General features: G+C 40.6%; 2 protein-coding genes across 2 annotated transcripts; one reads left to right on the forward strand and one right to left on the reverse strand.

The window, feature by feature from the left end:
- Positions 1-642: 642 nt before the first annotated feature.
- Positions 643-7,861, forward strand: LOC148060823 (E3 ubiquitin-protein ligase MSL2-like). The gene is made up of 3 exons (XM_087780385.1): positions 643-1,595; positions 3,968-5,367; positions 6,421-7,861. The coding sequence occupies exons 1-3, from the start codon at positions 1,454-1,456 to the stop codon at positions 6,721-6,723; spliced, it is 1,845 nt and encodes a 614-aa protein (XP_087636511.1). The 5' UTR covers positions 643-1,453; the 3' UTR covers positions 6,724-7,861.
- On the reverse strand, positions 7,678-22,771 carry LOC148060824 (tumor necrosis factor ligand superfamily member 10-like). Its single transcript, XM_087780386.1, has 7 exons — positions 21,446-22,771; positions 15,922-16,112; positions 13,248-13,391; positions 12,153-12,186; positions 11,979-12,083; positions 10,487-10,743; positions 7,678-10,413 (listed from the first exon to the last, which is right to left on the reverse strand). The coding sequence occupies exons 2-7, from the start codon at positions 16,033-16,035 to the stop codon at positions 10,204-10,206; spliced, it is 864 nt and encodes a 287-aa protein (XP_087636512.1). The 5' UTR covers positions 16,036-16,112; positions 21,446-22,771; the 3' UTR covers positions 7,678-10,203.
- Positions 22,772-23,062: the final 291 nt, after the last annotated feature.

Genomic DNA, 23,062 nt, shown 5'->3' on the forward strand with positions numbered 1-23,062 from the left:
AGGAATAGAATAACATTTATTGGGAAAATAAAAATGTTCAATCATGTACGATCTATTACATTTCCAATACGGTTTAATTACTTATAAACGATTAGCAACATCGGAAGTAATACAATTAAACAGACATTATTAATAACTGTTTTTATATACTTTGTAAAGCAGCTGAATGTGGGATAAAAGTAACACTATAGCGTTTGCAAACAATATGCTAAACATACGTTTATGGGTTCTATGTGAATTGATGTGTAAGTAAGTAATAGGATTTTCTATCTAATATTATTATTATTATTTTAATACTATGTATTGTGATGACGATTTGTAAGTAAGTAGTTATTATTTTTAAAGCGTTTTTTCCTAGACCAGGGCCACAAAGCGCTCAAACTATCAAAACAATACACAGTTAAAACACATAATGTATACTAATAGTCGTTATATACTTTATTTTATAATTGTTTAATATTTGTTTACATCTTACATTACTCCAGATACGTTCAAACCAATTCAGCGCGTATGAGCGCGAATCTCTCCACAGTGGTAACCAGGGTGACGACATAAAGTCTCGCGTGAATCCCCTGCGCAACTTGGTAACCACAGCAACTGTAAGGAAGTCTCGCGTGAACATCTCGCCTGTCGTGAGGGTTTGACGCGAGGATCGACTTATTGGTTCTGTGGTAAAAAAGGCTATTTCGCTATGTATCGCTCGCCTCTTACAAAGTACTACAATAAAACATATGAAAATAGCAAATGTAAATTCCACTGGCTCTATAACCCTCATGTGTGCGGGCTATGAGCCAGCTTTCCGGTGATTTGCTCCTAGTGAATGTTCGAAAGATATGCTAAGGCTAGCCGTGTAGCTTTGTTTACATCATTCGCGCGCCTGTGATCTGTTAGCTAATTGCTAGCAAAGCAACATTTTATCGTTCGCGTCAAATCGTTCACTAGTTCGGTGTCGACGGGAGGAAAGTCGTTTACGGCTGAATGGATTATTTAGCCGTAAACGATCGTTGCTCGGTTGTAACGTTTGGCTGGTGCCGCAAGCTAACGCTAGCTACCTAGTGCTAGCTGCCTAGTGCTAGCTACCTAGTGCTACCCTTTTAGATCATGGACGTCTGCCGGACAGCTTTGAGAATAATGTGAGCGACCATCCATGCGACCTCGTCCGCGTTGGGAAAAGAGACTGAACCATTCGAGCGACCCACACGTCAACCATACCGCCTGTTGGGTGTTGTTGTTTGTTAAGACACCTGCCAGGCTAATGCTAACCAGTGTTGTCGTGCTCCGTGTGTGTTTTTGAGCTGCTATTTTTTGTTTTGTTTTGTTTTGGACGTGCAAACCTGGTCGATACCACACCAGGTCTTTTTTTTTTTTTTGAAACACAAGAGACTAACATCAGCTTAGTCCGGATCTATCTAAACAAGCGGTAGAAGCAGAAGATTGCGGACTTAAGACCGCTATGAACCCGGTCAATGCAACCGCCTTGTATGTGTCCGCCAGCCGGGCAGTGCTGCACTGTGACCCGCGGCAGCCGCACACCTTCTCTGACATGTACTCGCTGCTACCATTCTTCCGTCAGTCCCTCGCATGCCGGGTTTGTGGTGAGTTTCTTCCCCCCCCTTTTCTTGCGTTTAACTTTTGGATTGTGTTTGTTTAAACGGGAGGGATAAACCTGCACACAGATGTAAACACAAGCGTGTTGTGAAATGAACCAGGTTGCAGACAGCAAAAATCATATATATAGTGATGTATATAAAGAATAAAATAGTCAAAATTGGAAACTAGGAGTCAATTTATTTAACTTTCTTGGGGCTGTTGTGTTTGTCCCTGTGTTGTCAAGTTCAAGTTATTTTTATTGTCAAATATCCATGTATTAAGACATACAGCAGAAATGAAATTGTGGTCCTCTCTGATCCATGATGCAAAACATGAAAACAATTGAAAGGACTTAACATCACTGATCTGATCCAGCCTTACACCCCAGCTCGGGCTCTGAGGCCTTTGGATCAGAATCTACTGATGGTTCCTGGCACACGGCTCATGACCAGAGGAGAGAAATCATTCCAGGCTGTTGCTCCTAAGCTTTGGAACGATCTTCCTCTCTCTCTGTTTGACCCCTTTAAGAAACATCTTAAGACGTTTCTATTTGTTCAGGCTTTTCCTTGATTTTTCTGGAACTCCTGTTGTGTTATCAGTTTTATCTTGACCTTTAAAGTATATACTTTATTGAATATTGTTTTGATTGTTTAAGCGCTTTGTGACCCTAGTCCTGAAAAGCGCTATACAAATAAAAATTACTTACTTATTTACTTACTTACTTACAGACAATTAACACTTAAAACAATTATCACTTAAAACAATTAAAGACTTAAACAGACATTTAGACATTCAAGCAAATAAATAAAAATTAATAACCAACAAAATCTAATAAATAATCAACAAACTTAAATAATCAACTAATAAACTGAATATAAATAAAAACAAAACAAAGTTAATGCACAGGTAGTGCAAGCACAGGTGAGATTGATGGTAGGACAGGGAGGGAGTTGAGTCTCCTGGTGGAAAAAAGCTGTCCTTTAACCTGCTGGTTCTCTTTTAAAACGTTTATTTTAACTCTGTATTGTTTTTGATTGTTTACGCCCTTGTCTGAGAAAGGTTCTTTACAAATAATAATTTCTTACTTTATTTGTGGTAATAAATGAAAAAAGCTTTTTAAAATATAGTTCAACTTTTCTGTTTTCTATACTTCTTGAAGTCCAAAACAATCAACAACATTGCAATCTATTGAATGCATTTCTTAAAGCATATTCAAAAGTTTGTGTTTAAGGGCTAACATGAGTGTCGGATATTTATTAATCAGTCACAAGATGCATTACATTTTTAAAGAAGTCTTACAAAGTGATGGTCATTTAAAAAAACAACAAATAAACAATATATTAATAATATTTAAACCAAACCCATCCTTAGCAACCAATGTGTTCGTAAACGTGAACTTGCTTTTGTTCAGAAATAAATTATTTCCTCTGTAAATGTGCCTTCAAATATACTTTTTTATTCCATGTTTATATATTTGTAAATTGAATTTCTGGGCAGATAATACTGCTTTTAGCCAGAAGAGGGCGTCATCTCTCAGAATCGGAATAAGAAAACTTTGGTTGCCAGTGTTGTAAACACGACACAGGAATTGGTTATGGTGGTGTTACAGAATATAGAAATGAAATTATGTGAATGATGTAAAAATAGATGAGTCAAATAAATACAATGCATTAAAATGAAACGAGCGACATTACCATTAAATGACGTATGAATAAATAATGAATAATAAAATACGCTGCATTAAATAAAAACAATATTCATGATCCAGAGAGCACACGGATAGAAACTTTTACTGATCCGTTATTTTCTGGTCCGTAACGCACTCAGTGGGTTTATTTGTATTCATTTCCTTGTCTGTTCATACCCGTCGCTTGCACAAATCATGAGCAGATAAACTATTTATAAGATGTATGTGACAATAAAAGTTCCAGTATTTACTTTTCCTCCCTTAAACCATCTAAGCTCAAATGTGTAATTACATTCCACACAACCCATTTAATATGACAAATCTGCAAACATAACGTGACTTTAAATCCCCCCTCTAGCTGTTTAAAAAACAAAATCTCCATCTTTTGAATACTAATGATGGTTGTAAGCTATGTTATGTGTGTTTATGTAACGATGACAAAGCATTTCTTAAATATATTTTTTTCACTGTGTATTATAGATTTCCTGACCTAAGTTGCACCTTTTGGGAAATAATCCTTTTTTTTATTTTTAACTACAATTTATTTTTTAATTAATTATGTTTATTAATTGATGGAATTTTTCGACAGCATGTTTTTAATTTCGGCACAACCACTCAGTAGGAAAGCCTATAATTTGAATTGTATGTACAGTAAAATGACAATAAAGCTTGATTTTATTTATATTTCAGGCAAACTACTTCAAGATCCAATTTCTACGGCACATCCAGAGTGTGAGCACTATGTGTGTTTGGCCTGCAAAGGCCAAAAGATGAGGATCAGGACTGCTTGCAACAGATGTAAGGACTACTCGAGCTTCCAGGAGAACAAGCAGCTCTCTCTGTTGGTGCAGTGCTACAGGAAACTCTGCCTTTTTGTCACCCACTCCCCTCTGCTGCAGTCCATTAGCAGCCAGGTTGATGGGAACCCAGAGGTTCTGGCTTTGCTGGAGGAGGTGCTGATGTCATATGGAGATGACATAGAGACAGATGGCCAAAGCCTCACCCAAGAGGTAGAGGTTATTGCTGCCCCCGAGTCTTTGACCCCCACAGAGTCGCCCATGGTTCCCTCGGAACAGTCCGCAGCACCACGTACCATTTCCTCCGACCCGTCGTGCACCAACGGGTCACAACGGATGGAGTGCAACGGCGAAGTGCTGGATGACCTGGGCCCTTCCTCTCCAGAGCTGGAAGTATGCGAGCCGGTGGAGGAGCAGTCTCAGAGGGAGATCTCGATTCCAAGTACTGGTCTGGAACTGGGCTTTACCACGAAACCTTTAGGCCAAACTCCAGGGACTCTTTGTTCACTCAGGGATGGCGACTGTAACAGCAGGGGGCTGGAGGAAGGGGAGGTGTTGCTCCTCAGCGTGGAGGAGGTCTTACAAACTCTGGACCCGATTCAGCCCGGTGGAGATGTTGCACACCTACAGTCTGACAGGACACACGCACGCACACACATTTCCATGGACAAACCTCACACCCAGATGTTCATCCAGCTGGACGCTGCTCACAATTACTCTCAAGTCCAAAAGGACCGGACTAACACTGTGGTCAGCCACGGTGGTCTCTCTAACTCGTCCTCGTTAGACCCCGCTCCCACATTCTCCTCCCCTCCCGTTCGCCTCAACCGCAAGCGCTCTCGCTCGGAGAGTGACCGAGAAAAGGTGGTTCCCCTTCCTATAGGCTCGATCCTGAACGGCCCCTCTCCGCATCTAGGCACTCCAAACTCCTCCGACAGGCCTCATACTCCACACACGCCCTCCTTAACTTTACCATCACACACTTTCCTATCGTTTTCCAATGGGGGGCCTCCTAAGTCTAATCGCACTGCTGTCAATCATTGCAAAGGTGCTAGGAAGAGCGTGGACCCCAAGAAGCCCCACACGAAGGCTCGCAGTAGCGGAGGCTCGAAGAACAAGGACCGGAGCAAAGACCCACGGCTGACGTCCGGCTGCCCGGTAACCTCAGCAACTGTCAGGCCTCCATATAAGAAGCCGGTGGAAAAGAAGGGCTGCAAGTGTGGAAGGGCCACTCAGAATCCATCCGTACTCACCTGCAGGGGGCAGCGCTGCCCCTGTTACTCAAACCGAAAGGTAAAACTTTGGCTTGTAGTTTTATAGGGTAAAAACTTTATTTCTCTGGACTGCCAACTGTTGTTTTTTTTTAACATTTTAGGTTCTGTTAAATGCTTCTCAATTTTGTGTTCATGATTTACAAAATGATCCTGAAAAATTGAGGCTACTAGCTTGAATATGATGTTTTATTTAAGATTTGTTTTAAAAATGAATCTTGTTTTTTTTGTTGTTTTTTTTGCTTGCTTAAATGCATGCTTTATAAGGGCTAGTTTGGTCAACACTATATCATTAAGATGTATATTTCAGGCTAGTACTGGTCGCCATGTCATCATAAGTCAACTTGGTTGGTTTCTAAAATATTTAGGGATGATAATGAAACGACTGGAAAGTCTTGGGATAAGTCATTGCTTTCTATTGTAGAAGTTGTTCTGCTATTCTTGTAATGGATCAACGAAGAGCTAATTAAGACTTATATTCTGCAGTGTAAGTAAGTAAGTAATTTTTATTTATATAGCGCTTTTCCAGACCAGGGTCACAAAGCACTTAAACAATCAAAACAATATTCAATAAAGTATATACTTTAAAGGTCAAGATAAAACTGAGAACACAACAGGAGTTCCAGAAAATCAAGGAAAAGCCTGACAATCGTTATACACTAGCACAGGTGTCAAACTGGTCCAGAAATGGGTCGAGACGGTGCAGGTTTTGGATCCAACCAGTCAAGCACATATAGTTGAACCAATCAGGCGTCTGGAGACGGTAATCAGTTGTTGTCAATCAGGTGTTGCTTGTTTAAGCCGACACCTGATCCGTTAACTCATCTGTGCTTGACTAGTTGGAACAAAAACCTGCACCGTCTCGGTCCATTTCTGGACCAGTTTGACTCCCCTTTGTATGATTTTTAAACCAACCCAGGTCGTTAAGAGATCACACAGTATTAACCTGTATCAAAACACATGGAGACAAAAGCACATGCTTCTGCTTATTTTAACCAATTGTGAAATTCCCGATGTTGCATACTTAAATGCATCTTTTGTTGCTTAAGTAACCTTCATTCATCTTGTTGTGCAGGCATGTTTGGATTGTATCTGCAGAGGTTGCCAGAACTCCTACATGGCCAACGGCGAGAAGAAGCTCGAGGCCTTCGCCGTGCCGGAGAAAGCCTTGGAACAGACCCGGCTCACTCTCGGCATCAACCTCACCAGCATCACGGCGGCCGCAGCGCTACGAAATCCAGCAACAACCAGCATCCGCACGAACACCCTGCTCAACGTTGCCACGGCAACGGGGACCCCTGTCACCACAGCCTTTCTGTCGGCCAGTCCGCCTCAAGAATCAAACTTTGAGGACAGCCTGGAGCTGCTGATCGGATGAGAGGCGGCTGTGCACCACATCGATTGAATGTGACGGCTCATCGTTGACGACCCTCGCCTTCCCCCCGGAGTCGACGGCAGCTACGGTTCTGTCCTGTAACCTGTTCCAGAGAAGGCCGAGTTGTGAGACTAGCAAGGCTGTGCCAAAGCCTCCTGTATCGTGCCTGTGAATGTCGTTGGCGGTCTATGGTTAGCATTCTGTTCTGAACCTGTTCCACATTTCAGTTTTTTTTTGTTCATGCAGTTTAGATCACCACATTGTGTTAGATTTTAACGTCACCCTGCAGACGGTTTAAGCTAACCCTGACCTCAATTGTGTCCTCTACTTGTGAATGAGTCTCGTTCTTAATCCCTGCAGTCCTGTGTAACTCATCATGGTCACATCTTGGATGCAGGCACCGTACAGGCAGCATGGCTATGTCCAAGCAGGATCTGCAGTTTCTCTCTGTGCGTGAGTTTGTACTGTAAAGTCAGTAGGGACAGTAGCTCGTAAGCACTTAGCGCGATTTGGTCTGCTAAACTACACGGAAGCCCATCTCAGTAAAATAGCAATAGCGGTCCACTGCAGCTCAGAGGAGTGCACGGTTGTTTACAGTATTTGTAGAATCGAACTGTCCATCCAATATGACACTAGCGTGTTTCATCATAGAAGTCGACACCAATAAACTAAAGCCATAGGATATTATTGACACCACCAAATTGTCATGTGCATTCTACAAGCTAGTTGTTACCAAGTGTAATCATTTGGTACCACTGATCTACTTGTTTTTGTCATTTTGGTTCTAGCACCTTGAAGTCCTGCTCTTATTCCTGAATACTGTCTCATGTTGACCAAAAAAAAAAAGCCCAAACAATAGTTCTTAGACCGACCTGAACATCTGTCTCTCAGTCACGGAGCAGCAACAAGCGGGTGAATCACAAACCGACGTGTTCCTTTTCCCTGTTTCTGTGTGTGAATGTTTAAAGATGTACGTGTTTGTTTTTGGGCATTACTTGAACCATCATTAGCTCTAGATCTGTCGTATGTTTTTTTTTTTTTTTTTTTAATGTCGAGTCACCGATTGAGGAATGACTCTTGTTGCTGAAACATTCACTGCCATAATATTACAGCGTGAATTAAATGATAGTTTTTTACTTTTTCACCTTTTGTCTCTTATTGCGTAATTGTGCCGACGGAAGTTCTTCAGGACCAAACCTAGCAAAGTACCGGCGAATAAGACATTTGAATTGTTTGAAATGAGCTGTTTCTGCAGACAATTTGTTTTTTTTTATTGAATCATCAAAGATCCCAGTTTCACCAAACAAACTTCATTCATTCATTCATTTTCTGCGGCATATTCCCTAATGGAGGTTGCAGGGGGTCTGGAGACGATCCCAGTTTCTTCGGGCAAGGGGTGGGGGACACCCTGAATTGGATGCCAGTTTGTCGCAGGGTACACAATGACGCGCAACAATTCACACACACACTCGTACAGACGGACAATTTCCCCAAGTTCCCAATCAACCTCTGTATGTTCCTTTTGGACTGTGGGAGGAAACCGGAGTAAAGGTCGCAACCTGGAAGCGAACCAGCAACCTTTTCACTGTGAGGGCGGTAAGTACGCCACTGTGCTCCAAGCAAACATAGTCTCTTGGTGGGCTGAGTTTATCTGATCATAAATGTTCAAGCTTCCTTGTGTGTGCTTAACTGCTAGGTTACTTGTTTATTTTCATCTCAAAATGTACAAACATTTCTGATGGTTTAAAAAAAAAAAATCAATGATCAATAAGGCCCTTTTAATACATTCCTAGAGTTGATCTGTTTCGTGATCTGTTGACGATCAACTCTGTCCAGCAGCAACAGACACTCAGTAGGGTCAAAGTCGGATACATTTCATTATTCTTTCATTTTAAGGCTTTAACTGACTCGCGACACAATTGAGGACTTTAATGTATACCAGGAAGGTTTTTTACTTTATGTGAAGATGGAAACATTCAATGACATGAAAAACAAATAGGGACCAAATACTGAGACTTGTCTCATTCAGAAGTTGAAAATAAAAGCATTGACAGTATATCTTCAACCAAATTAACAAAAATGTCTAACATCTTTATAGATGTGAAAATGCGTTCAGTATTTGGGAAGTTATATTACTGGGAAGGTATTGTGGTTATTTGAAATGATTAGGAATCAAACTTTTTTTTAAATTTATATATTGATTTTATGCAAGTAACCAAAAGCTCTAAAAATGTAAGCAAGTGACCACAGAAGCTCACATCAAAGAAGCCCTTGGCCCTGTACTTAAAATGTAACTATCTTTTATATTATCTTCTATGATATCTAGTTTTTTATTATTACAGCATATGATCTGCACACCTACAATGTTGTGCACCTGAGCTAAGGAGACCAGGATTCTGACTAGATGCATTACAACCATAATAACAACAACGACAACATTAATAATAATAATAATAATAATAATATAGATGTTCAGACTCCATCCAATGTAATAAGATAAAACGATAAAATCTGTTCTTACAGGAAATCATACTTGACATTTGGGGAATACTAACATCCTGGAAAAGACTCTCACATTGAGGAATATCTATATATAAATTACGGTAGAAGAACACAACACAAAACTACTCACGTGGCATGTCAACAATGGATTCTGTACTGGTTTCTAGTTTTGTATCTTTGTATTTGACCAATAGTTGTTGAAATTCGTTAATTAAAAAATAAAACGTGACTGAGAAGCACATTTTGCCTAGCATGATACATTTCATGTAGGCTATAATACAAGTTATTATATTATAAAACTACCGTTTTTAGTTAATTTGACAAGATAACCTTCCTCCAGAGGCACAAATATAGTTTGTTCAAACTATACAGCTCCTGATGTCATCACTGGAGCTCGAGGGAGGAAGAGCGGGCCAAATATTTCGATCTGCACAATTTGTACACTAGATGGCACTCAAGTGTTCACTGGTCAGCCCGTTGAACTGTTCAAGCATTTTGTGACGCCATGATTGTTGCAAATTTTGAGCCTAAAGGCTTTAACGTTTAAGGAACTGGCTGGTTCAGAAGATTATACTGTCCCTTAAAGCACATTTCTGGAGCCTGGATGATAACACGTATTTGAGTCATTTGGAATATTCACCTGCAAGACCATAAAGAATATATAAATAAACCCATCATCATCCATCAAATACTTTGGCTCTGTACGGAATGTAACAAAACATTGGTGTAAACTTCTTCCATTCCTACAACTGAACTCCAACTGAAAAGTCATAAAACAACATCTCAAGCTCAGGCCTTGAAGCTTGAGGCCAAACACTCAAGCATAAGTCTGTTTTAATGCTGATCTCTGTGTGCACCTCCGGCCTGTACCTGCACAGCAACCTCGCTGCTGGAGACAAACGCTGTCTCTTGTGGTTCGTTCAAAATGAACTGCAGAACCTCTTAAGTCCAGTTCAGCTGCCCACATGACTCTTTGGACTTCTATCCGACCAGAAATGCTCCGTAGTAGCTCGCCCTGCCGTCCATCTCCATGGTGCTGGCGTTGCTGACCGTGATGAAAAGACGGTCCGCAGGATGTAGGAAAGCAGTACCAGCTTGATACAACGAGAAGAGGCCTGGTTCTGGACCTCTGGGCAAGCAGGCCGGCCGGGAGGATTTCATCAGGAGAATGGGATCTGGGTAGGAGCTCATCTGTGTGAGGGAAACCGTGTGAAATCAATGCGTTCGCCATATGTACGAGAGCCAAATGAAAACCATTCCAAACCTTTTTATAAATGTACTGGACAAGCTGGGCTCCCTCCTGCTCACTATACTCCTCGGCGCCCCCTTCCTCCTCATGCGGGTCCTGCGTGGTTGTCAGTCGGAAGTACGTCTGTGCGTAGATGTAGTAGAGTCCCGCGGTGGACACCAGAAGCTCGCCGCCTTTTAGCTCCATGTTGTGTAAGAAAGACATTCCTCTGTGGCCGTCCCAGCCGCGGACACGCTCTCCCAGGTACCCCTTGCCACTGCGGCGTCCGGCCACTGGAGAGAGTAGCTGTTAGTAAGACTCCGAAAACATAAACGAAGTAACAAAGTATTAAAGTTAATAACTTGTTATTTTTAACCAATTAAACCATCACTAGCTGTTTTTCAAAGTTGGCTGGGTTTGGTGACATTTACAAGAGAGAACTACAAGAAAGTAGTCAAGACACCCTCAGCCAAGACCATACAGAGTGGACCAGAGAGTGGTGAGACCAAGACATGTCGAGATCGAGGCCTAATCGAGACCGTGATCAGGATTTAGTCTTAGAACTACTATCCAGCCTGGTGCCAGTTTTCAGTAACCAGGTTTCTTTTGAGCTGCTTTTTCAAAAGAACTCTCTACTGATCCATCTCTTGGCTCATGACCCCTATACTCAAAAAGTGTGGGTGACTTGGGAACCAATAAGGTGTTCAACAGAAGGATCACGTAAAGCACCAGCAGCAGTAAAAGAATAATTCATCTGTTTGTACTCAAAATACTTGGTCAAGATACACTACTTACTAGTGCACTTTTCTATGCAAGCTATCTTATTCTGGTTGGTTACCCTTTAGATAAGATCCCTAATCATTGACCCTGGCAGAATATGGTGTGGATAACGCAAGGCTATTTTGGATCTTTATGGCGGAAGCTTGGGTTGAGTTATACTCAATCTGTGGAGGAAACAAATGCCAACTGTCCCTAAGAGAGCATCGCTGTCTTCTTACAGACAGAAAATATAGACTTGCGTCAAATAATTCATCTCAACCTGTCGTATCCCGAGCAAAGGAATAAACTGATGATCCATGTGTTCGGAGAATTGTGACTTCTTCAGTAAAAACCAGACCGCCTCGTTTGACCCTGTGATCTCCTCGTCTCTTCGGCCGATCGTTCTCCTTCAGGATCTCGTCTAAACGGACACAGGATTTTAACTGACTTCACTGATCCACTTCCAAAAGCTGTGTTATGAGTTCCGTGCCACTGACTCAACGGTGAACATTGCACTCTGACTAAGCTTTCATTAGGCTCTCCGTTGTGGCAATTAAGTCCTGGAAAAGCTCCGGGTGAATCCACTAAACATTCCAGGTAAGACGAGAGAGCGACGCATCTGCACGGCATGACAGGTCAGAGTGTGGGAAGCCCTCGAGCACATTCCTCCCCCTGCAGAACTAATTAGCCGTGTCTGTACGTCCATCTGTGCTGGATTTCTTCGGTAAGAAACGTATTATATCGTCCGAAATCTGTATCTCTGACACACCTACTGAAGATGGAGGTTCAGCTGAGGAGACGGCGGTCACATGGGCTGCAACTTTGGGAAGAGGGACCCGGGGGCTCAATGGGGGCGGAGCTCCTGTCAGCTTATCTAATAAAAAACACACAGATTTATGAAGTCAAGACTGTTGTTAGTGGTAAGAGCAGGTGTGGTTCTCACGTCTCATCTCTCTCTGGAATCTGTCCGCCATCGCCTGAAAGATAAACAAGAAACAAACTCAGATAAGGACACGGATCACAAAACCGTTCAAACTGTTCACAATGGTGGCGGGTCACTGGAACAACAGGAAGCCTTCCACACTTCCTTTTATAAGGTCTGCTGCTCTTTGAGTCGTTCTGTGTCGACTGTTGTTATTGAAGCTGACAGAGTTCTTTCCTCGAATGATGGATATTGTCGGCGATATATTGCTGAAAGAAGTCTTGAAGACATACGTCTGAAATCGTCATGTTTAAACCACCTTGTATTTTACAAAATAGTGCTACACAAAATGGAGATTTGATGTTTAAAGTCGTGATACAGACAAGAATGTTGTGTCAAAATGTATTCAAAAGGATCAACTATTAATCGAGGTGCATGATAGACATGACAATATCTTTGTTAATAAAAGTCGACACTTTCTACTCAACAAGATTATTTTCCTGTAACTTGAATGTTCCCCATACAAAAGAAGTATTTATTCATCCAACATTTCCAATTGGTCCACATTTCATTCAAGAAAACGTACAAAAAAGTATTTTTTTAAAACAATATAATAAGGTTTAATTTATTAGTATATACATATTTTTTTATATCCTGTCAGCAGATGACACTTTTTTTTGGCTATTACAAAAACATTGTTTCTTTAATTGACATACCAGTCAGCAGTCTCACAGGTGTCTTTTCACATGACATGATTGTGATATGAATGATCAAATATTGAAAGAATAAAGAAATATAAGTCAATAATTGATAGAGAATCAGTGGAAATAAGATGAGTGCTAAACTTTATGATAACAATAAACTTTATAGCTTAGCTAGATCGTAGCCGTACTGCTCTCCTGTGTTTTATAGGCTGCTGTTTTTGTTCTATAACAAAGACTGTATAATCCAGGTTTTGTGGCTCTTTAATAGCAGTCAATACACCACAGGCACTCATAACTTTTCACCTATAAATTGAACTGTGTATCACTTGAAACAATAAACAATTATAAAGCCACTAGCATGAAGTTCAGGATAACCACAGCGAGGAAATTATGAATTAAATGCAATAAAAACCTTTTCTATGTGGTAGTCCAGCTGTTGCGTGACTTGCCAGCAGGGGTCTCTCTGCTTTTCCTCAGCCAGTGTTTTTTGGTACCAGGGATGAAAGTGTGTGTTTATCAAACACGACATGCTGCTGTGGGAGAAATCTTCCTGCATCTGTCAAGGAACAATATCAAGGTTATAAAGATTAAGAAAATGATGTATGTTGCAGAAGGGATCATAGTTGAGTTAGCAGCTCATTATAAGGTGACAAAAACAAAGTTCAAGATCATAATGCATCAATAACAAAGCAACATCAAAGCTTGAGTTTCATGCTCAAAAGTCCTATGTCAGCAGGGTAATCAGGAGGGAGCTCAGCACACAGTCCTGGGTAAAGCGCTGAGTGTGATCGAGGAGATGTTGTGGATTCTTATAGTTTGTGGTCTGTTAGTTAAAATATCACAATGGACATAAAGAAATTTGCCGTCCCATCTCTGCACACAAGATTCTGGTGGCTCAAACTCAAGGAGGGGACCAGAGACTTTAATCTAGCCTGCCTGGTTTGCAACCACCACAACCCCCTCGCACAGTGCTCCGGCAGCCACTTCCCACCCCTCAAATCACTTCCCTCCCAGAACACCTTGGACTTTGTAACCTGTCGACCCCCCTCAGATGGACACACGTCATCCTCACGATGGTGGAAGGTGGTTATTCCAAGATGGCCCACTTCGTACCCCTGAGCAAACTATCCTCTGACAAGGAGACAGTTCAATTGGTCTTAAACCACATATTCTGTTTACATGGTCTCCCTGTTGATGGCTCCTAACTGATGCACCTAGTAGTATTTTCGAGGGAGTTCTGCACTCTGATTGGAGCCACGACCACTCTTTAGCCAGAGCGTCATAGCTCAGATGGTAGAGTGGTTGCCTGCAGTCCAAAAGGCTGCAGGTTCAATCCCAGCTCCAGACAAGCTTGTGTCGTTGTGTCCCTGAGCAAGACACTTTACCCTGATTGCTCCTGATGGCAGATTCAGCGCCACGTGGTGCAGCCTACTCCCATCAGTATGTGTGAATGGCTGTCAAAGCCCCTTGTGACCCTGGTCTAGAAAGGCGCTATATAAATAGAGATTATTATTATTATTATTATAATCTGGGTTAAATCCCCAGACCAATGGACAAAAGAAGTAAAAGAACCAGGAGATGGAGACAGCACTTAGCTGCATGGTTTCCCAGATATCTTCTTGGTCAACAATGTCCACAATTCCCTCTCTAAAACTTCCTTCTTGCCTCTCCTCTTTCCAGTGTGTTTACTAACACCAACACCGTCCTCCAGCCTTGGAGACTGCTGATGCCGCAGAACCTGCACCCGAGCTTGTGCCACCCTCCAGAGAACAGGTGACCGTTATACCACTTCGGCCAACTATTGGTACATGCCTGCTCCGGTCTCCAAAGTGGGTCAGAGAGTGAAGCTTTCTTCTAAGGACCTCCCCCTTTGTGTGGAATCCAGGAACATTGTACCTAGGAGGTAGAAACCCTTCAACCCAAGTTTTTGGGTCCCTTCATTATTTCACTATTGAGAAGATCATCAGCCTTGTGGTTCCGAGGTTTGATCTAAGTCGTAACCTGAGGGTCCACCCAACGTCTCCGAGATTAAGCATATACATGAAAGCCATCTCCTCCTCGCCTCATTGATAGTGGGCCCGTCGCCTGGGATTGTTACAGTCCGAAGAAAAGATCTTGAGTTCTTGCCTGGAACCTTAAACATTTTCACAACACCCTGACCAACTTTCCGGCATTTTTGCCTCTGGCCCCTCCACCACCTCTTCCTCCGAAGAGGGCTTAGCGGAAGAGGAGGAAGAGTCACCTATCACTTGACTCTACCGGACATCAGGGATGATTTGATCACACTCAACATTATGCATTCATAGCTACTGACCACTGCAGAGCTAGGACACACAACAGGAGATGAACACGTGAGGGCGAAATACTTTGAGTCTTACAGCTAATCATGTCATTAATGACATAAAAATGCTGCTCAAACCATTTTTGAAATTCTTGTCCTTGACCTGGTTATCATTATGACCACCAACAGACTGATTATTGTGTGTTCATTGTTATCACATACTGTGGTCAAACATCTGGACACCTGACACACCCTTGCTCATTTTATCCACTACACAGATCTTTTTGTTTTTTGAAGCTCGTGGCTATCTCTGTTTTATATTTATTATATTTTAATTGTCAAAGCATGACAATGTTTTACTACAGATAGTAGGAACTGGCTGGAGATCTGCCAGTCCCAGGTTCAAGACTGTCATTTCCGGCACATTTTCCGCTTATCAAAGTCCAAATTTATGTTGCCTTTGGGTGTCACAACCCTTCTCTTCTAACTAGTCTCCTTTCCTGTAATTGTTTTTCGGTTATCTGCCTTCCCAACTTTCTCCTCTGTCATTGTGCAGTCAAATTCCTGCACGTTGAGCCCGACACCACACCTATAACTCTATTTATATTGAGCATTTTCCAGGAACAAAATGAAAATAATAATGGTGGAGCTAAATAGCAATCATTAGAAGTATTGCGCAATAAACATGTGTTTTTAGCATTTGAGTCCACGAAAATTCATCCTCTCGAGAGTGAGATTCTTAAAGAGCTGCTTAAAATCAAGTGATCGCTCTTGTATGTTTTGCGAAAAGAAGGATTCATCTCACCGTGCTCAGGACTTTGTTGAAGTACAAGAAGCTGACAGCGATGGCAAGAGTCTGTAGGAGAATGGCAGCCGGGACAACGACCCACAGGCAGTGAGGAGAGGAAGAAGCTGCCATATCAACGCTGCCAAACCAGCACAAGTGGTGAAGACTTCCAGCAGACCGGGCAAGTCAGATCAAGATCAGCAACATTTCTGATCCAGAGAGAGAGAGAGAGAGAGAGAGAGAGAGAAGGAGGGAGGGAGGAGGAAAACAGAGCAAGAGTTTACATGTAGGTGGAGCAATCTGGGCCTCACAGCCTCGACATGTCACTCTTATTGAAAGAAAATAGTCATCAATCATGGACAACTGCGTCTGATTACGCAAACCTTGCCGCGTTCTGTGGCCCTCAGTTGGATCAAGATCCTCGCCAGGAAAATTTTCAAGGGGAAAGTCCGTAGTATTTTATTTCTCAGAGCAGTGAAGGGAACTTTTGTTGAGACAAAGGAATCTCTCACTGATACCATAGATTTTTATTTCAGATCCAAATCCATGTGGGTCGAGGGGGCAGCAGATTCAGCAAGGAGGCCCACGCTTTTCCCTCATTGGATACTTGTCCAACTCTTCCTGGGGTCCCCCAAAATGTGTTTCCATAAACATATAGTCTCTACAGGGTATTCCAATAGTCTCCCATTAGTTGGACATGCCCTGAGCACTTCACCAACAAGGCGTGCATGAGGCATCCTTATCAGCCACCTCGACTGACTCCCCTCAAGCTAGGAGCTCTAAGGAAGAGCCACATGATAAATACTCAGGTAATTTGTCATGATTTGACAAAACCTTACTTAAGAACTCTTAAATGGCACCTAATGTGATGATTAAAGTGTCTCTTAAATTGTTTGAGGACCTCTATTATACTCAGTATCAGTTTTTTTTGCACAAAACTCTCATTTAATAAAGATATATAAGTTAGAAAATACACTCAAGCCCCGCCCACTTAAAATGCGCTGTTTTAGCTGAGAAAAAGTCTTGTCCAAGTAACCACGCCCACTCTGGTCACAAAAACACGAGTTGCATTCAAGGACACACATACATTTCAAACTCACCCCTGAAACTCCCGTTTTGTACATTAAAAACGAAATTAAAAATTAATTAATTAGGTTAATTAAAAATAAGGTTTGCTGCTTAATGTACACATGACAAAAACACCTAAAGGCAGAAGTAACTCTCACCATGTTTACATAAATATTTATTTTGTTTCACGATTAACATGTAGGTACTTAACTGATTTAGGGCTTCTAGGGGAGGACACCTCCACCAGAGTGATGTCAGAATGTTTAATTTAAACCGTAAACCCGTTTGGTGAGATTTCAGACGGGAGAAAACTTTATTAAGTAATAACTTTTAAGTAATACATTTTGAAGAGGACGACTTCAACATTTACAACATGTGAATTTCAGTAGAGTTGGCTTTTCACATTAGGTGCCCTTTAAGAACCAAAACCTTTGCCGCCACAGCACCACCAGTAACCAATACCTACTTTTTTTTTTTTTAATCGTATGTGGGTATTGCGATAGTGTTTGCGACTTTTTTGCTATTTTATTGTTTTAAGAGTTTTGCACCATAAGTTAAAGCGCATGATCTCAAAGTACAAGTTTACTTCGGATATACTGTAGCTAATTGAAACTAGAAGCTCTCGCGATATTTACCTTGACTGTTTCCTCTCTGTGTAGCATGTTAACCTTTAAGCTCCTGCTACAAAACAATCTTAAAATATATATATTGTTTATATAAATTGTTTATAAAGTGTCATAACCATCACATTAATGATAGTCTTAGTTTGTTGCACATGGACTGCACAGGCCCTGTCCGTTACATTAAAATAATAACACTACCGCAATATGTCACCAACCGAAGATTGTTAAAAAACAGTGTAACTTCTTAGTTTTAATTAATCTGTCGTTTCGCTTCTGCTACGAGCAAGTTTAAAATAAAGACTTGTTTAATTTATAATCCGACTGTATGTACAGGTATTTGGATGTTTTTAAGTGTATATGGTTTAAGTATAAGTGTATAAGTCTATGTTTAGGACAAAGATAAGGGAGCCCTTATTGCGACTGTCAAAAGGATTTACATTTTTGCTTATATATACATGTACCTCTAAAAAGAAACAGATTACTCTTAAAATAATACCAACCCTCAGTCGACATGATGGTGAGTAGAAAATGAGTTTGCACTTTTATTTTTTCTTTAAAATTTCCCAAATTGATCTCACTTCACCGGCCAGTGTCTATTGCGTGGTGGTAGTTACGGTAAAATGGAAACTCTGGATTAAGTCATTTTTGCCTCTCACACATAAACCTCGAGGGCAAACGTCTTCTGTCAGTCGACCTCCCATTCTGACAGAGTAACGACAACATGAATCATGGTCCTGTCCAAATACTTGTTCTCTGATGTCTGAGCTGGTGGTTCCATTTAGCAGCTTTTAAATAAAGTGTGATCCTCTTTCTCTTTTCTTTCCGACTATTGTGCAATCATGCAGAAAGTGCATGGCCCACGCCAGCTGCTATTGTTAGCACTGACTCACAGGGGAGTCTTCAAGCTGCTGACCTTGTAGCTAAATGATTTTATTACTGAACCTCAAGTCTGCAACTCAGAGGATGTGATTCTATGACACGACATGATTGTCCACTGTTAGCACGCATTCATTTTCATGCGTTAAAGCAGGAAGAAAAAGTTTGAAGTGGTTTCCTTAGCTGATTAAAAATGAAGGGATGGTGATCCGACTTCCTGCTTCCTCTGGTGAGAGAATTCCTAGGCTTGTCAAAGAGCGGAAGGTGAGGCACATTTAAAAAGGTACGAGGCCTGAGGGTGGGAAGACGACACCCTGAGAGACAATCTCAACTACTATCTCAAGGCTTGTGTGAGCTTGCCTTCCTCTGACCTTTTTATTCACCTTAAACCGATAATATTTAACCTCAAACTTTTAGAGAAAGTGTTTTAATATGAAGTACTGAGATACTTTTTTTTTTTTTATAAGTTGCCAGCTAAATAAAACAAGACAGTGACACAACAAGTCTTGTTTTGTATGCAACTAAGCACTTTGTAATTATAATTGTATCCTATTTTAAAGTAGTGCTAAACTTGATGTTTGAGGGTTTCTACTCTTAGACTATCTAATGTCTTTATTGCCTCGATGTTGATACAGAGTTTTAACGGGTGGCAGCTGTTTAACTCTGATTATACAAATAACTGACTTATTTTGATTTAAAATGAGTTGTACTAGTTCTCATCATGATTCTCATCCATATAGGGTTAATTGTAGTTAAGATGCAAACCTCTTTGATCGCCATCACGTTTAGTTTTGTGATCCTCGATACAAATTAAAAAGAAATTGCTTAGATTCACACTTACCTGCCAAATGTTGTCTTTACTATGGAAGTCAAGATGGTCCTTGTTGACTTCATTCATAACCACGCCCATCTCAGACCAGAGAGGGTGGTGGAAAAAATGTATTTTAAAATTCAACAGAATTTGAATATAACGTATATTCCCATATAAACTACCCACAATTTTATTATATCGGTATCTACCAGTATCACCTTTATATCGTATCACCAGATTCTTGATTAAATGCACGATCAACACAAAATACAACCAAAGGGAAAATTAAAATTAAAATTTGATTTAGTAAAAGTAAAACATTTGATCTACTTGTGATTGTTTTTAAGGACAGAATATGTTTCTGGCTCCCCCTGTGTTTGAACAATGTCCATGAAAAGTTCAGCATTATGGTCATAATTGTGGTCATTTCTCTTGAATCATCTTGTTAAAGACATGAATATTCAGTTCACACAACAAAAGGGTCTAATTGACTGGCTATGTAAAAAATAACCCTCATCACACAACAGACGTACCTCCTGGACCAATGTGGCTGCAAGGAAGAACATTTGAAGATGATGTTTTCGATCTGTTCATGTTGTAAAGGTCAATTTTCCACTTGAAAATGAGTGGAGAACAGGCTGTGCTTGGAGAATGAAAGAGTTAATACTGAAGATTGAGTTAGATTGCAGTAAAAATTGAATGAACAAAAAACAAACAAAAAAAGTATAATGCTATATAGCAACAACAACTCTCAATGAGGTCCCCTAAAGTATTAAATTGTTGGTTGAACTTCCATGACATGTCATTTATACAATGTTTGTTAATGGTTAAAACGATTAAAACTGTAGTCCGTTTCTGTCGCTCCAACACGACCTCACGTCCGGGTCTTAATACTTTGCTTTATGGAGAGAAAAGGTCAAATGCAGAGTGTACGGGTCGTTTATTCGCCGCTTCAAGTCAAACAAAGATACAAACTTTTACGATCGAAAGGACTCGCTCTTTGCCAACAGCTCTACAGGTCAATAGCTCCGGGAAAGACGGTCAAGAACAATAATAACGTCGCTTTATTTAAGGCAAATTTGCGGGCCAAGAGGTCCTCCCTCTCTATAAGAGAACTGTCACGCTTGAATATATTATAATCCCAAACATTAATATGACATGACAATAAAAGAAAGTTATTTTTACCCTTTTAAAAAAACCTCATAGAACTTACAAGAAAAACACTTTTTTAAACCAATAGAAACTGAAGAATTTCTTGAAAAAAACTTGAAAAACACGTATTAGCATTAACATCGCATAAGTCAAAAAAAACGTTTTTTTTTAAATCACAATATAGGTACTCACTATGCAACCAACGTAACATAAGAAACAACAAGAGTATTTCAACCCTTTCAAAAAACTTGCGGCATCAACCCTCGCAAGAAATGCTTTTTTCACAAAACACGCTTGAATACTTATATTATAATGACCAAAAATCTATATAAAAAAAACTTGTAATATGAAATTCACAAGCAAAAAACGCTTTTTTCAACCAATATAAGTCCACGGTAGTTGACCGTGAAACTACTTTTACATATAACTCGGTAAAGACCAAGTAAGCCGTTTTTTCCCTCTTTTTAAAATAAACTTGCAGCATAAAACTTACAAGAAAAAAACTATTTTTTAGCCAATAGAAATTCAAGAAAGATTATCTATAAATTTCTTCCCACAAAACTTAAAAAAACACACATTAGCATTAACGTTGCATTTAATCAAGAAAGTTGTTTTTATTTTTTATCATAATATAAGTACTCACTAGACAGTATAACCATACCCAGAAACTCGATTATTTAACCAAGAAAAGCCTTTTTTTATTTAAAGAAAACATTCCGTTCATACTCTCGGGGGTTAAGCCTCTCTGAAAAGGGTGAATTAAATGCCTTTGAAACGTGCTAATAGAGATATATTTACCACTCGACAGATCCCAAGCCAATTTATTCTGTCTGTGATAACTTTATGTGCCGAGAATCGTAACGGAAAACCAAACCACAACAACAAGCTATATGTTCGTTTGCCTTACAAGCGGAACCAATCCACAACCCATCCACTCACACGGCTTCGGACATCGATTAACTCAGCCAGACGAAACTAAATGCAGAAATTAAATAAAAGGTTTTCTGCTTACCATATTTTGGGCCCATTTTCTGACTGGCATCAGTCGCCGCCTTTTCGTCCAAGAATCTCCACAACAAATCAGGGTCACGGCACCAAATTAAAACGATTAAAACTGTAGTCCGTTTCTGTCGCTCCAACACGACGTCACGTCCGGGTCTTAATACTTTGCTTTATGGAGAGAAAAGGTCAAATGCAGAGTGTACGGGTCGTTTATTCGCCACTTCAAGTCAAACAAAGATACAAACTTTTACGATCGAAAGGACTCGCTCTTTGCCGGCAGCTCTACAGGTCAATAGCTCCTGGAAAGACGGTCAAGAACAATAATAACATCACTTTATTTAAGTCAAATTTGCGGGCCAAGAGGTCCTCCCCCTATCGCCCTATTGGTTCCCTCAAACTCCCTGTGTCACAATCTCCTGTGGAGAGCTCCTCTAACTTTGCTTCCTTTTCCAATCATGCACATGCTCTTCGGTGGAGGTAACTGTCTCCTAGCCCCCCCTCACGGGTGTGTCCCTGCTTTGTTCTTTTGATCCACGACCCAAGGTGTGAAAAGGGCAGAAAAACAGGTTTGAATAACCGTTGTCTTGAATCTACGTCTGTTCCAAGCTTGCCCCAAAAACAGTGTGTCAGTCTGGAGTGAAATGTTGACTGTGAATGTGTATTCAAACGTCCAAGCTCCTAGATCAAGCCAGTAACCTATACTTTATATTTTGATCATTTTTTAGCATTAATTTAAGTTTGGCGCATACGTATAGTGTATAATAATTTCCAATCTAACATGATAGACTGTATACAAGCGATATAAGGCATAATTTAGGGTTGGCTAAAAACGATATGAAATTTGAATTGTTTAGGTAATTAATCAAGTTCTTGATGAAGGGATGGAGATTACTTTGGATTTTGCACATTTTTTCAGCTATGAAGCTCTCTCTTTTAGTCTCTTTGAGGGCATGTTTGTTGTCAACAAAGCCATCTTGACATTATCAAATCCTTTATGACTCCTGACCTGGTTATGTAAAGAGGAGATATCTTCCCAATCTTTTATCCAAGTCGGTTTATTGTTCTGTTGGTTAGCAAACTTTGTTTGTTGTTGTTGTTGTCAGTGTTTTTGAGCAACAAGGAATGAGAACAGCTAATTAGATTGTTTTGGCAAATACATGATCGGAATCCATTGTTTGTGGAGCACCAGTTGGAGTGCATGTCAGGAACAACCGGAGAAGGATAAACCCCCATGCAGGTACCCCAGCCTCGTACCCAGCGACACACTGGCCAGCAGAATTGTGGTGTTTCAATGGCAATGTCCCTGAGCCCCAACATAGGAAGATGATCTGTCCCAATTATAAATGCAGAGAGACCATTATAGTGCCCAAACTCCCTGATAAGCCACACAATGGCCCACAGCACCCTGTCAAATGTGTACCACATCTTCCTAACTGTGAACCAATGAGCTGGTACCTTTACTATCAAAAGAACCACCTTGTTCCCTGATCCACTAAAGAAAACGATGCTTCAGCCCCAAAATATAAAATGGGTTGTAATTAAGTGTTAATTAATGTGCACTTTAAAGGGAGTTCAGCTTTCCGCTGTTAGTCCCGCACGTATGTTGTTTTGACAAAGAGAACCAGAA

The sequence above is a fragment of the Callionymus lyra genome, chromosome 18 (assembly GCF_982586985.1).
Source record: "Callionymus lyra chromosome 18, fCalLyr1.hap1.1, whole genome shotgun sequence".
NCBI classification, from domain to species: Eukaryota; Metazoa; Chordata; class Actinopteri; order Syngnathiformes; family Callionymidae; genus Callionymus; species Callionymus lyra.

What these genes read in the sequence shown, in the direction of transcription:
- LOC148060823 (XM_087780385.1), top strand. Translation starts at nt 1,454, where the DNA reads ATGAACCCGGTCAATGCAACCGCCTTGTATGTGTCCGCCAGCCGGGCA. An exon ending in CCTCGCATGCCGGGTTTGTG is followed by an intron (nt 1,596 to 3,967) that starts GTGAGTTTCTTC and finishes TTTATATTTCAG; the next exon opens with GCAAACTACTTCAAGATCCA. An exon ending in CCTGTTACTCAAACCGAAAG is followed by an intron (nt 5,368 to 6,420) that starts GTAAAACTTTGG and finishes CTTGTTGTGCAG; the next exon opens with GCATGTTTGGATTGTATCTG.
- LOC148060824 (XM_087780386.1), bottom strand. Translation starts at nt 16,035, where the DNA reads ATGGCAGCTTCTTCCTCTCCTCACTGCCTGTGGGTCGTTGTCCCGGCT. An exon ending in TCAACAAAGTCCTGAGCACG is followed by an intron (nt 13,392 to 15,921) that starts GTGAGATGAATC and finishes GTTCCTTGACAG; the next exon opens with ATGCAGGAAGATTTCTCCCA. An exon ending in TGAACCTCCATCTTCAGTAG is followed by an intron (nt 10,744 to 11,978) that starts GTGTGTCAGAGA and finishes TACTCTCTCCAG; the next exon opens with TGGCCGGACGCCGCAGTGGC.